Source organism: Musca vetustissima, unplaced genomic scaffold (assembly GCF_032173495.1).
Source record: "Musca vetustissima isolate MV318-11 ecotype Yass unplaced genomic scaffold, APGP_CSIRO_Mvet_v1 utg94780, whole genome shotgun sequence".
In the NCBI taxonomy this organism is placed as follows: domain Eukaryota; kingdom Metazoa; phylum Arthropoda; class Insecta; order Diptera; family Muscidae; genus Musca; species Musca vetustissima.
In genome coordinates, this window is record NW_026878314.1 from 34,058 (window position 1) to 48,710 (window position 14,653).

At 34.8% G+C, this 14,653-nt stretch overlaps 1 protein-coding gene across 1 annotated transcript in view; it reads left to right on the plus strand.

Moving 5' to 3' along the window:
• Nucleotides 1-977: 977 nt before the first annotated feature.
• The window catches only part of LOC133323110 (protein spire-like), a gene marked incomplete at both ends in the record, with an annotated part of 70,007 nt that continues 56,331 nt past the window's right edge, over nucleotides 978-14,653 (plus strand). The window contains 4 exons of the mRNA XM_061532065.1: nucleotides 978-1,095; nucleotides 1,557-1,672; nucleotides 8,821-8,938; nucleotides 11,810-11,886. Of these exons, the coding sequence (XP_061388049.1) occupies nucleotides 978-1,095; nucleotides 1,557-1,672; nucleotides 8,821-8,938; nucleotides 11,810-11,886 (429 nt within the window). The remainder of the gene's footprint in view (nucleotides 1,096-1,556; nucleotides 1,673-8,820; nucleotides 8,939-11,809; nucleotides 11,887-14,653) is intronic.

The window sequence follows — 14,653 nt, forward strand, 5'->3', positions numbered from 1 at the left end:
GGTAAATGGTGCACCAAAGTCCCTAAATATCTTTCGATATGCACGAAATTTAAATATAGCTATATATATATTTTCGTCCGATTTAAGGTAAATGGTGCACCTAAGTCCCTAAATATCTTTCAGATTTAAATATATCTCCCATATATATGTTCGTCCGATTTAAAGTAAATGGTGCACCAAAGTCCCTAAATATCTTTCGATTTGCACGAAATTTGGCCCAGCGTACTGCATTTACTCTAGAATGATGTGTGCTAAGTTTCGTGGAAATCGATTAAGATTTAGATATAGCTCCCATATATATTTTCGACCGATTTAAAACAAATGGTGTACCAAAGATCCTATATATTATTCAATTTGTATGAAATTTGGCATAGCGTACTGAATTGAGTATTGAATGATGTGTGCTAAGTTTCGTGAAGATCCGTTCAGGTTTAGATATAGCTCCCATATATAGTTTCGTCCGATTTAAGGTAAATGGGGCACCAAAGCCCCTCTATATCTTTCGAAATTTGCCACAGAGTACTGAATTAGGTCCAGAATGATGTGTGCCAAGTTTCGAGAAAATCGGTTCAAATTTAGATATAGCTCCCCATTCATCAGACTTGAATGACGTTATTGGGTTTTGTTGAAATTGCAGATGCATAGCTTCCATATGTATTTCGAACGGATGTCTGATTGAAATGAAATTTTTAACAGTGCGGCGTACCGAATAGCCTATATCAATTTTGCTATAAATCGTTTTCCATAAATTTGTTCCATGATACGCACACGGCTCTAAAAGAAAGACATGAGTATGTACCTTCGAGGGAACATTGACATACAATTGTAAGGATACATATGTACAATATACCCAAAGTGGTGAAGGGTATCATATAGTTGGCCCAGTCCGACTTTACTATTTTTCTTACTGGTTTTTTATTAAAAATAAATAATAAATATTTTTTTCTAATTCTGAATATTTTTACTTATCATTTCAGGTCCTACGAAACGTTGCCGTCGTCGTTTATAATGCCTTGGATTATAATTTACACGAAGATGAACAATGTCAAATGTCCCAGGAACTGGAGGAACTTATTACCCACATGACTGAAGATGGTAAGAATGATCTAAAAAAAATTATTATCAGGACTGGATCGAATTTGAAGAACATGAGTCTGGAAAAAATTTATGAAAATTTCGAAAGGGAAAATTTTTATTTTTTAAATTTCCCTAATTTTCACAAAGAATAATAAATTGCGCATTTCATTCAATTGAAAATGTCCACACAATTCCATTAGTGTGGTGGGTGGTTTGGTTGTAAGCCATACCATCCCATCCATCCATCCACACATGTGGTTGTTGTAATTAATTTAGATGTGACTTAATTGGAAAAAAACCTCACTGTCAGTTCTAGAACCCCTGACACTGACAAACTTATTACCATAACGTCAATCAGCCATTTCATAATTCTGAGCCAAACAAAACCAAAAAAAAAAGAAAAACAAAACGATAATTCTCAAATTCCCGTTTTGTAATTCCCCCCTTTTCTGATTCCTCTTCTTCTTATTGTCTTTCAGAAACCGAAGAAGACGATGATTGTATTGATGACTGCATCGATGAAGGCATTGACGAGGGCTACAAGCGTTGGGATGATGAACACGATGAAACCAAAGAATTCGATTATGTCTTAGAGGTAAGCGTTTCAAATAGATCAATGATATCGCGATCAAAAAGATCGAAATGATATTCTAAGCAAATAAATAAATAACGTTTAAATGAAAAGCCACCGAGATTTTATATTGACAGATAATTTTATATTGTTTGCTTTTTTCCAAAGAAACCTCAAAGTGTTTCAAACACTTTTGTTTGTGGGTTATTGATTACCGGAATCACTTTTCTTTTTTAAACAAAAAAAAAATTAAAAAAAAATTTAAAAAAATTTTTAAGCCTCCCTTCCATACCCTGTTTGGCAACCTCTCCCTCAGTGACATTTAGAATCTCCGATTTTGTTACCTTGTACATTTGATGGATGCTAGAATGACATTTAATGTTTGTTGTAACTAGTGTTTGTTGTTGTTGTGTTTGATGTTGTTGTTGTTGTGTTAAATGACACGCGTCGTTCGGGGTTTCTCAGTTATTGCGCCTCATCATTATGTGTCAGTATTTTGAATAACAATTTTCATGTTTTCAAAACAAAGTGTTGAATTCTAGTAAAAATGACCGCAAATGTCATTCAAATTGGAAACATTTTGAATACAAACTTATAAAACCAATTTTACATTTATTTCAAGGTGTGAATTTTCTAAAAAATATTTTTTAACAGATCCACACAAGGCGTGGATTTTTAAAGAATATTTTTCCAAACTTCCACACAAGGCGTGGATTTTTTAAAGAATATTTTTTTAAGCATCCACACAATGCGTGGATTTAAAAAAAAAAATATTTTTTTAGCACCCACACAAGGCATGGATTTAAAAAAAAAATATTTTTTCAAGCACCCACACAAGGTGTGGATTTAAAAAAAAAAATATTTTTTCAAGCACCCACACAAGGCGTGGATTACTTAAAAAACATTTCCAAACGCGTCGATCTTGTGCGCATCTCCTCCAATTTGAAAGACCACGTTCCAAGATATTGCTTGCGCAAGTACCCATGCTTCAGATCCATATAATAGCACGGGTAATATTAGCGTCTTGTAGAGTGTGAGTTTGGTCTGGCGGGAGGTGCCTTATTTCTAAACTGCTCACTTAGACCATAGTAGCATCTGTGGACCATCACAATCCTTCTCCGAATTTCAAAACTGATGTCATTCGTTTTATTTATGGCGGTACCAAGGTATATACAATGTTTAACTACCTCGAAGCTGTAGATCTCAAGTTCCACAGTTGGTCCGAGTCTACTGGACATATTGCGCGTTGATACCATCAGCTTAGTCTTGTCGCCGTTTACTGTCAGACCCACTTTGGCCGACTCCTTTTCAATTTGATCAAACGTGGCTGTTACCCCTCGCAATGTTCGACCCATTATATCGATGTCATCGGCGTAGGCGAGTAACATGTGTTGTTTGGTGTACAGAGTGCCATTTATGTTCACTTTTGCCTCTCGTATGACCTTTTCCAGTAGGATGTTAAAAATATCACAGGACAAACTGTCACCTTGTCTGAATCCTCGTTCAGTATTGCAAGGCTCCGATAGGTCCTTTGCGACTTTAACTGCTGACCTTGTGCCACTTAAAGTTATCCTGCATAGCCGTATTAATTTTGCAGGAATGCCAAATTGAATAGTTCGGCTGGCGACCCATCGGCTCCTGCTGCTTTATTGGTCTTCAGCCGATTAATTGCTATTCTGACTTAATCTTGGCTAGGTGGTATAGACTCTATACCATCATCTCTTATTGGTTCTTGGGTATCTTCTATTTGATACCAGAAGTTTATCAAAATGCTCCTTCCAGATCCTATTTGATACCAGAAGCTTTTCAAAATGCTCCTTCCAGAACCTCAACATGCTGTCTGTATATGTCACCAGATTTCTTCTTCTTCTCTACAGGAGGATGTGCCTGCACCAAAACCTTCGGTTTGGTGATTTACTCGTTGGTAAAATTTCCGGACTTTATGCTGACTCCTGTACATCTCGATTTGCTCATGCTCACGTTTTTCTTGTTCTTTCTTCTTTTTTCTGAAAATACGTTTCTCCTCTTCTCCCGATAGTTCCCCATCGCATTACGTATTGCTACTGTCTGCAGGGTTGCCCTATATGCTGCGTTTTTCACATCAGTAGCATTACGACACTCCTGATCGTACCTTGGGTTTCTTGGTGGTGTTTTGGGTACCCAAGTGTTACTTTTGCTGCAGTTTGTAAGGAGTGGACAATTCTTTGCCATTGTGCTTCTATAATATTATCGTTAAGCAGGTGTGTAAGTTGAGCGGAGTAGGCCTCGGCTAACTGTTGTGTTTGCAGCTTTTCGACGTTGAGTTTCCGTGTTGTCTTAGATCGCACCTTTGCTGCCATATGACTGATGTAGAAGAACTTCGCTTTTATGCGGATTATAGCAATTCGCTCATCTACTGGAGTGAATCAGGAGACGAGGTCTTTTATTCTCCTGTTAACCATAAATCCACAGCCAAATTCATGTCTCGTTTCATGGCAGCTATAATACAGTGTGTAATCGTCTGAAAATAGCTACCCGTTGTGACACCGCGGGGAAGTCAATTGAGATGAAAGAGGGACCAAGATAAGCCTGGACTTCGCCATGTTAAAGACAATCAGAGCCGTTGCTTGGTATCTATCATCCCCTACATTTTAAAGAATATTTTTTTCAAGCTTCCACACAAGGCGTGGATTTTATATTAGCCTTGTAGCTTACATTTCTTGCTTTACAAAAATTGACAAATTATTGTCTCCAATTACTTCCCATGACTATACAAACATTTTTTTACTATTACTGTCGTAATTTTTTCCCTGGAATCATAGTTGTTTTTTAATAGATCTCTATCACCGAGCACATGCATGTAATGCTGGTTTTTTTTCTCAAGACCAATTTGAGAAAATGTGAGCTTGAGTCTTTCTTAAATAAATCCAATTATTTAATCACAAGTGTAATTTTTCAATTTTTGAGGTTACATTTTACAAATATTAAATGCAGAAATTACATAAAGAGAATGAGAAGAAAAAACATTTAGCCTCAGTTGGCTTCCATAATCCAGTGCTCGCATCTCCCTACCTCTTGACAACAGCACTAAATGATCCATATCCCCCACCTAAAGTCGGTTAATAACAAATATTATTATTTGTCTACCCACTGATCGTATTTGTTTAACTTGTTCACACTCCACATCCATCCATCGATCCACCCAACCATCCATCGATCCACCGATCCATTCGAACGAACGAACACACACATAGACAACTGAGTTGCGGATAATTGTGGCAGAGATAAATTGTGTAAATATGTTACGCATGATTGTTTTGGCTTTTAACCACATAGGGAAGTGATTTAATAATACCACCGACTGCTGCTGCCGCAACAACAACATCATTATTTAACGAGACTATGTTGTTATTGTAATGTATGTAATACTAGCCAAGTTTTTTTCTAATCACTAACGTCAAGAACGTAATTTTTTCGGTTTCGTTTTTGTTTTGCCATGACTTTGGTATGAAATTTCTTCCGTTCGGAAGTTGGCTTTCAAAATACCACAGCACGAAAAGAAATAAAATGTAGATTAATATGTAATCGAATTAATGGCAAATTGCGACTACATATCAATGTGGAGTTAAATAAGATATGAAAGAGAGATGAATTGCAATTTAAAAAAAAAATCCACGCCTTGTGTGGATGCTTAAAAAAATATTCTTTAAAAAATCCACGCCTTGTGTGGATGCTTAAAAAAAATTTCTTTAAAAAATCCACGCCTTGTGTGGATGCTTAAAAAAAATTTCTTTAAAAAATCCACGCCTTGTGTGGATGCTTAAAAAAAATTTCTTTAAAAAATCCACGGCTTGTGTGGATGCTTAAAAAAAATTTCTTTAAAAAATCCACGGCTTGTGTGGATGCTTAAAAAAAATTTCTTTAAAAAATCCACGGCTTGTGTGGATGCTTAAAAAAAATTTCTTTAAAAAATCCACGCCTTGTGTGGATGCTTAAAAAAATATTCTTTAAAAAATCCACGCCCTGTGTGGATGCTTAAAAAAATATTCTTTAAAAAATCCACGCCTTGTGTGGATGCTTTAAAAAATATTCTTTAAAAAATCCACGCCTTGTGTGGATGCTTTAAAAAATATTCTTTAAAAAATCCACGCCTTGTGTGGATGCTTGAAAAAATATTCTTTAAAAAATCCACGCCTTGTGTGGATGCTTGAAAAAATATTCTTTAAAAAATCCACGCCTTGTGTGGATGCTTGAAAAAATATTCTTTAAAAAATCCACGCCTTGTGTGGATGCTTGAAAAAATATTCTTTAAAAAATCCACGCCTTGTGTGGATGCTTGAAAAAATATTCTTTAAAAAATCCACGCCTTGTGTGGATGCTTGAAAAAATATTCTTTAAAAAATCCACGCCTTGTGTGGATGCTTGAAAAAATATTCTTAAAAAAAATTTCTTTAAAAAATCCACGCCTTGTGTGGATGCTTTAAAAAATATTCTTTAAAAAATCCACGCCTTGTGTGGATGCTTAAAAAAATATTCTTTAAAAAATCCACGCCTTGTGTGGATGCTTTAAAAAATATTCTTTAAAAAATCCACGCCTTGTGTGGATGCTTAAAAAAATATTCTTTAAAAAATCCACGCCTTGTGTGGATGCTTGAAAAAATATTCTTTAAAAAATCCACGCCTTGTGTGGATGCTTGAAATAATATTCTTTAAAAAATCCACGCCTTGTGTGGATGCTTGAAAAAATATTCTTTAAAAAATCCACGCCTTGTGTGGATGCTTGAAAAAATATTCTTTAAAAAATCCACGCCTTGTGTGGATGCTTGAAAAAATATTCTTTAAAAAATCCACGCCTTGTGTGGATAGATGGCTTGAAAAAATATACTTTAATAAATAGATGGCTTGAAAAAATATTCTTTAAAAAATCCACGCCTTGTGTGGATAGATGGTTTGAAAAAATATTCTTTAAAAAATCCACGCCTTGTGTGGATAGATGGTTTGAAAAAATATTCTTTAAAAAATCCACGCCTTGTGTGGATAGATGGTTTGAAAAAATATTCTTTAAAAAATCCACGCCTTGTGTGGATAGATGGTTTGAAAAAATATTCTTTAAAAAATCCACGCCTTGTGTGGATAGATGGTTTGAAAAAATATTCTTTAAAAAATCCACGCCTTGTGTGGATAGATGGTTTGAAAAAATATTCTTTAAAAAATCCACGCCTTGTGTGGATAGATGGTTTGAAAAAATATTCTTTAAAAAATCCACGCCTTGTGTGGATAGATGGTTTGAAAAAATATTCTTTAAAAAATCCACGCCTTGTGTGGATAGATGGTTTGAAAAAATATTCTTTAAAAAATCCACGCCTTGTGTGGATAGATGGTTTGAAAAAATATTCTTTAAAAAATCCACGCCTTGTGTGGATAGATGGTTTGAAAAAATATTCTTTAAAAAATCCACGCCTTGTGTGGATAGATGGTTTGAAAAAATATTCTTTAAAAAATCCACGCCTTGTGTGGATAGATGGTTTGAAAAAATATTCTTTAAAAAATCCACGCCTTGTGTGGATAGATGGTTTGAAAAAATATTCTTTAAAAAATCCACGCCTTGTGTGGATAGATGGTTTGAAAAAATATTCTTTAAAAAATCCACGCCTTGTGTGGATAGATGGTTTGAAAAAATATTCTTTAAAAAATCCACGCCTTGTGTGGATAGATGGTTTGAAAAAATATTCTTTAAAAAATCCACGCCTTGTGTGGATAGATGGTTTGAAAAAATATTCTTTAAAAAATCCACGCCTTGTGTGGATAGATGGTTTTAAAAAATATTCTTTAAAAAATCCACGCCTTGTGTGGATGCTTAAAAAAAATATTCTTTAAAAAATCCACGCCTTGTGTGGATGCTTAAAAAAAATATTCTTTAAAAAATCCACGCCTTGTGTGGATGCTTGAAAAAATATTCTTAAAAAATCCACGCCTTGTTGTAGGTCCTTAAAAAAATATTCTTTAAAAATCCACGCCTTGTTGTAGGTCTTTAAAAAAATATTCTTTAAAAAAATCCACGCCTTGTTGTAGGTCCTTAAAAATATTCTTTTTTTGTAATATCCACTCCATGAAAGAAAAACCTCCATAAATTCACAATTTTCCCTACTGTCAAAACAGTTCAAGTTTTTCTTACGTTGTTGTTATTGTTTCACCTTATGAAATGTGTGAATCTACATAGCTTAGTGTGTATGTGTGTGAGTGTGTTTTCATTTTCACACCTAAGTGATATTTCTATAATGCAGCTGACATTTTTCTAATATTTTTCTGTGGTTTCTCACAGAAGATCTGAGGAAGAGGCAGCCGGCAGTCAGTCAGCCAGCCCACAATGATACGCTTAATGCAATGACAACAACAACAAAAACAACAGCAACAATGATTATCGCCTTAGCAAAAATAAATAAACCAGGGGGATCATCCAACCAACCATCCATAATGATGATCTCTAAACACCCAACCGACCGACCGGGAGGGGGCCAAACAAATCCACCCAGCAACCAAAACCATTTGCAACTGAAACTTGTCAACACTTTGGTTTAGTTTCGGTTTGAAAATGGATCCCCAAAGCTGAACTGAATGTTCCGCTACCTTAGCTACCTACAAACCTCACTATCATTATGATGACGACGACGATGACGGTGGTGGTGCTGGTGGAGATCATCATCCAATTGCATGGCTTGTTGGGGTTTCTTTAAATCATATTTCCTTGTAGTTTCGCAAAAAACAACAACATGTAATTTTGTTGTGTTCGCTTCTGCTTCTTCTTCCACATAAATGTTTTACAAAATTACTTAATAAGTGTTAAATTACCATAAAACTATTTGTATTGTCATTTGCCACTGCATCATAGCCTCCATCAGCCACCAACCTCCTCCAGTCTCCAAGTCATCTCTCATTACCTTCAATTTGTCTTGGTTAAGGTTCTTTTTCTGTTGTTGTCATTGTTGTTGCTGTTGCAATCTACACCTGATACTCAGAACTAAATACGTAGATTTTATGCAAGACTGGTGATCTGCAATTTTTAACCTTTTTTCTAACTTCGTCACTTTGTCTCTCTTTAGGTTATGTTTTTGTTTCCTGTTTTATTTTGTATTTCTCATACCTTTCTATAATTTGTTGTTTTATCTGCTTGTTCTCTTCTATCTATTTTTCAGGCCTGCAGAAATCACATAAAACCAACTGTACCTGAAGAACACTATAAAGCGGTGTGTCGAGCTTTAGTAACCGAAACCTTAGAATTGCGAATATTTTTGCAACAAGTTTTGAATAGTGGTAAGTGGCAGAATTGTTTGTTTGGATGACATTTTTTTTAAATATAAAAAAGTAAAAAGCTTAAAAATAGGTCTTTAAAAAATATTTTGAAAAAAATGCCCACCAAAAAATAGAATTTCAAAAATCCCCGCCTAAAAATATACATTAAAAAATATAGCTTTCTAAAATTCACGCCTAAAAATTGACTTTGATTTTTTTTAAAACTCCACCTAAAAATAGACCTAGAAAAATATTTTTCAAATATCCACCCCTAAAAATAAAATTGTTTTAAAAATCTACGCCTAAAAATCGACCCTGAAAAATATTTAAAAGAATCTGCGCCTAACGAACAGCTAATACTTCCCGTTGAAAGACCTGTTGTAATTAAAATTCCCGCAAGGTTTCTCTGGAGGACCTTCTGAGGGGCCTTTATAGATTGAAATCCTCCGAATTGTCTTCTCAGGGATTTTCAAAGGTTTTGAAAGGTATTTTAATAGTTAAATGACTTCCAGAAAAAATTCTCAATTCTGATAAACCCCTTGAATGTGGCCTAAACACCTCCAGAATGTTTTTTAAGCCTACAGAGAGCGGTTCACAATTCGAGAACCTACTGCGGATCTTTTCTTCTTAACATTCCACCAAAAAAAATCTATATAGTATTATGAAGCCTTCCTACTATAGAAAACTTTTTGAAGAAGTGTATTTGACGGCCGGTAAAATCCATTGCAAGCGACTAAATCTAAGTTGGGCGACTCAACCTAAATTAAGACCCCATGCTTATGAATCACAAGGGTATAAGGTGCCAGACTATAAACCAATAAATCCCAGCGGAACAGGAAAATTTTTTTCAATATTTCGTGTGGAATGAAATATACCCGAAGCCCACTGACATTGACATAAGATAGCGCCACCCAGAGGAAAATTGTCATACTAAATAAACAAGGACCTCAACCACTGCACAAAAATTCAAGGAAACGTTTCTTTTAGGCAACTACAGATGGCATCCCCAATACTTAGGACCAGGCTACAGAAGACCATTCTTTTAAAAGCGAAAAAACTAATTTAATTAGGAAAGACATGAGCCGCTTATAATATAGTTTTCGAAAATGTTATACAAATAAGCTAACATTCATCTACAGATAAAATATATCGGACATTTTCTGACATTTTAATAACTAACCTCGACATCAACACATGAGGATGATACGGACTTGAAATGCCAGAGGATGGCGCCATCCAGAGGAAAATGACGACAATAAATTAGCAAGAACTTCAATCATAGCAACGATAGGTGGCAGTCCTCAATCACCTGGGATAGGCTATAGCAGAACAATCATAATCTACTTAACTGGAATAACAGAATAATAAAATGATTAAAGACATTAACACAAATGAATAATCGATTACGATGCTATGTAGAAATCCTATTATCGCAAGAGAATTAACAAAGGAAAACAATGCTACGATGTTCTGAAGTTATTTTAATATTTTGTCAACATCCGCCAGACTTTATGAGGTTCTTCTAAGAACAGAAAACCCCCATGAGGAAAATACAAAATAGGAATTGCATGTCATAACGCCACTCAGAGGAGAATCATAACACTAAATAAGCAAGGACCCCAACCACACAAAACAGGCGGGGTTTTCTTTGCAACGATAGATGGCGACTCCATCACCTAGGTCAGGCTGCAGCCTATTATCTACTTAGCTGGAATAGAAAAAACAAAGATTAATGAAACTATGGTCCCAATAGGGGAAACAGGAGGAAAAAGCAATGTCTTGAAGTTATTTTATTAACAAAATAAATTCTAAGAATCGTCAGAATACTTCCTGTTCTTCTAAAATTTAAAAAAAACACTTATGAAGATAACACAAACTATAAATGGCGAGATATAGCGCCATCAAGAGGAAATGGACAATACCAAATAAGCGAGGATCCCAACCATTACACATAAGTATACATTGTTTCTAGGCAACGATAGATGGCAGGCCTATCATCTAGAACAAGCTACAGCAGACAAATTATCTACTTAACTGTAACAGCAATAATTGACGTAAATAACACAAGAACTTATCGATACTTTGTGAAATCCCTATGATCCCAATAGGAGAAAACAAGGTGGCGATGTTCTGATGTCATTTTTATAACAGAATAACTCTTAAGAGCTCTCAGACGATAGAGATAACTTCCTGTGGTTCTTCTGTAGATAGAAAACCTTCTTGTGGTTCAAATGTGAATTGTATTTTTAATAAAAAGTGACCTGCTAATACTCGAGTGACCTTCTAATAGTCGAGTGACCTAGTAGTAGTCAGAATGATATTTTATCTTCAGAAATATCCCATTCTGAAACCAGCGAACAAGTTAAGCAAAGACATGAATCACATTTTTAACATAGTATTAACAGAGCTCTTTTATCATTAAAATAGCTACAAAAATGTAGATGATGTACCATGTTATATGTGGATTGCCATATAGCACTGCCTAGAAACATCATCTCCTTGAATTTTCAGCATTGGTTGGGATCCCTGATTATTATGTAGCGCTGCCATTTTCCTGTGGATGGCGCAATCTCCTATCCTTCCTATTCTGTGTTATCCTCATGCCTAGGTTGGTTATTTGAATATTAGGGGGCTTCGAATACATTTCATTTGGAGGAAAATCCAAGTCTCTTTTTATAGAAAATCTAAAATCACATTGAAAGAATTATACTTCCAGAATTCGAACCCAGAGACTCATCGACTTGTAGTCCAATAAATTTAGACGTTGCATTTATAATTTAATTTATTTATTTCCTCCTTCTTAATTATTACAAATATTCCCCCAATTAAAAATATTATTAATTAATAATATAATTAATTTTGTATTTGCATTTTCTTCCCTCCACTTTGCAGGTGCTGATAATTTACATTTAAAAGCTGATTCCCAAACATCACAGCAGGAGTTGGCCAAATTTGATTTCAATGATTGGGTAAGTACAGCGGGGAATTTTAAGTGATTTTTTATACACAATACTAAAACGAGTAATCAACAACAATAACAAAACATTAATGAACAATTTATAATAGTTAGGCCGGGGGTTTTCATAAGTGAGTCATAAATCAAAACCCTGTCTTATCCATCATCGTTGTGGTGTGGTCGTCATCATCATGAATTCCAGTCATACGAAAATGAAGATTTATGGAGTGTTGTAACACACGCATGATGGGTTACGGAGAGGAAGGGGGGAAGGTAGGGGTAAGGATGGACAACGATTTTTCTTAAATAAAATATATTAAATTCGCATTGTTGTAAATTTTCAAATATTGTTTTTATTGTGTATCTTCCTCCATAAGATTAAGAGCATATTAAGTTAGTTATTCGGTTTACAACACCTCGACGGGATGCCCCATAAAGTATATATATTCTTGAGCGGAATAAACTTATATGTATGTTTATCAAAGTAGGTCTGTCTGACTATTCATATCACTATAGAGCTCACAATATTTAAGATAGAGCTTCGGAATTTTTCACATACATTGCTCCTACTTCTAGCATGTTTGGTATTGGAAATGAGATTAACGGTCCATATTTTGTACATAGCCTCCATGTAGCGGAACTCTCCAATATTTGTTATTTTGGGAATATCTGACTCGATTTTTAATCGAATTGTCCATATATATAAGAGTATCTCCCAAATTTCGATATTATCGGAGATTGGAAACTTTTCTACAAACAAATTGGGTGTAATTTTGTATTTTGGAATTCTCACGGGGTTGTTAATATTTCTACCAAAAATTGTCAACATTGGTCCAGTTTTTAGGGTAGCCCCCATAGAAGGGTATATCCCAAATTTCGATATTTTGGGGAGCTTGAGCCCATTCTCCAACCAAATTGGCTGTAATTTAATATTTTCGATTTTCATTGGGTAACAAATCTCTCTACCAAAAATAAATCATATTAGCCCACGTCTTATGGTAGCCCCCATATAAAAGTATCTCCAGAATTTCGGTATTTTAGGGAGCTTGGGCACAATTCTCATCTAAATTGGTAATTATTCCTATCAAAAATTATAAATATCGATCGAATTTTTAGGGTAGCTCCTATATAAATGTTCCTCCCAAATTTCGGTATTTTGTGGAGCTTGAGCTCATTTTTTCAACCAAAATGGCAGTAATTTGGCATTTTACTACTTACCAAAAATTATCAATATTGATCCACTTTTTAGGGTCGCACCCATATAAAGGTATCTCCCGAATTTCTGTTTTTTGGGGAGCTTGGGTACCGGTTTCATTTATATGGGCTGAAATTTGGTATTTGGGGTTCTCCCTGGGTAAACAATCTTCCTACCAAAATTTATTAATATTGGCCAAAGTTTTAGGGTAGATTCCATATAAGGTACCTTCCGAATTTCTGTATTCTGAAGATTTTCGGTGCGTTTTTTAATTGAATTGTCTCTAATTTGGTATTTTGGGTTATAGTTGAGCAGAAAATATCCATGACAAAAATTATTAATATTGGTCCCCTTTTTAAGGTAGTCCCCATATAAGGGAACCTTCCGAATTTCTTTATTCTGGGGATTTTAGGTGCGTTTTTCAATCGTATTGGCGGTTATTTGGTATTTTGGGTTCTCGTTGTGTGGCAAATGTGCCTACCAAAAATGATCAATATTGGTCCGCTTTTTAGGGTAGACCTCCTGTAATGGTATCTTCGGAATTTCTTTATTTTCGGGATTTTCTGGGCGTTTTTCAGTCGAATTGTCTGTAACTTAATATTTTGAGTTATCGTTGGTTAGAAATAATACATACCAAAAATTATCAATATCATACAAAGGTACCTTCCGAATTTTTGTATGTTGGGATTTTAGGTGCGTTTTCCAATCGAATTGTTTGAAATTTAGTATTTTAGGTTCTCGTTGGGCAGAAGATCTCTATATCAAAAATAATCAATATTGGTCACCCTTTAGGACAGACCCCATATAGGAGTACTTTCCTAATATCTATATTTTCAGTATTTTAGGTGCGTTTTTCATTCGAATTGGTTTACATTTTAAGATAGTCCCCATATAAGGGTACCTTCGCATTTCGGCATTTTGGGGATTTTAGGTGCGTTCTTCAATCAAATTGGCTGTATTTTAGTATTATGGATTCTCATTCGGTAGCAAATCACCATAACAAAAATGATCAATATTGGTTTACATTTTAGGATAGTCCCCACACCTTCCGAATTTCGGTATTTTGGGAAGCTTGAGCTCATTTTTCAACCAAATTGGATGTAATCTGATATTTTGGATTGTCATTGGGTAGTAACTTTCCTTACCAAAAATTACCAATATTGGCTCACGATTTAAGGTAGTTCCCATATAAGGGTACCTTCCGAATTTCTGTATTTTGGGGATTTTAGCTGTGTTTTTCCATCAAATTGGCGGTAATTTAGTATTTTGAATTCTTCCTGGCTCCAATATCTTTGTACAAAAAATTATCATTATTGTCCAAGGTTTCAGGATAGCCCCTCCCTGAATTCGATTTAATTTTCGATATTTTTAATGGCTGAGTATGTATTTCATTAAAATTCGCAGTAATTTAGTATATTGAGTTCTCATTATGTGTTTAATCTTCTCACCAAAAATGATCAACATCGGTTCACGTTTTGGTATAGTTGTCATAGTAGGGTACCTCCTAAAATTCGATATTCTAGGGTGCTTGGACAATTTTTTTTCAACCAACCTGACTGTAAGTTTTTTTTTATTATTTTGTATT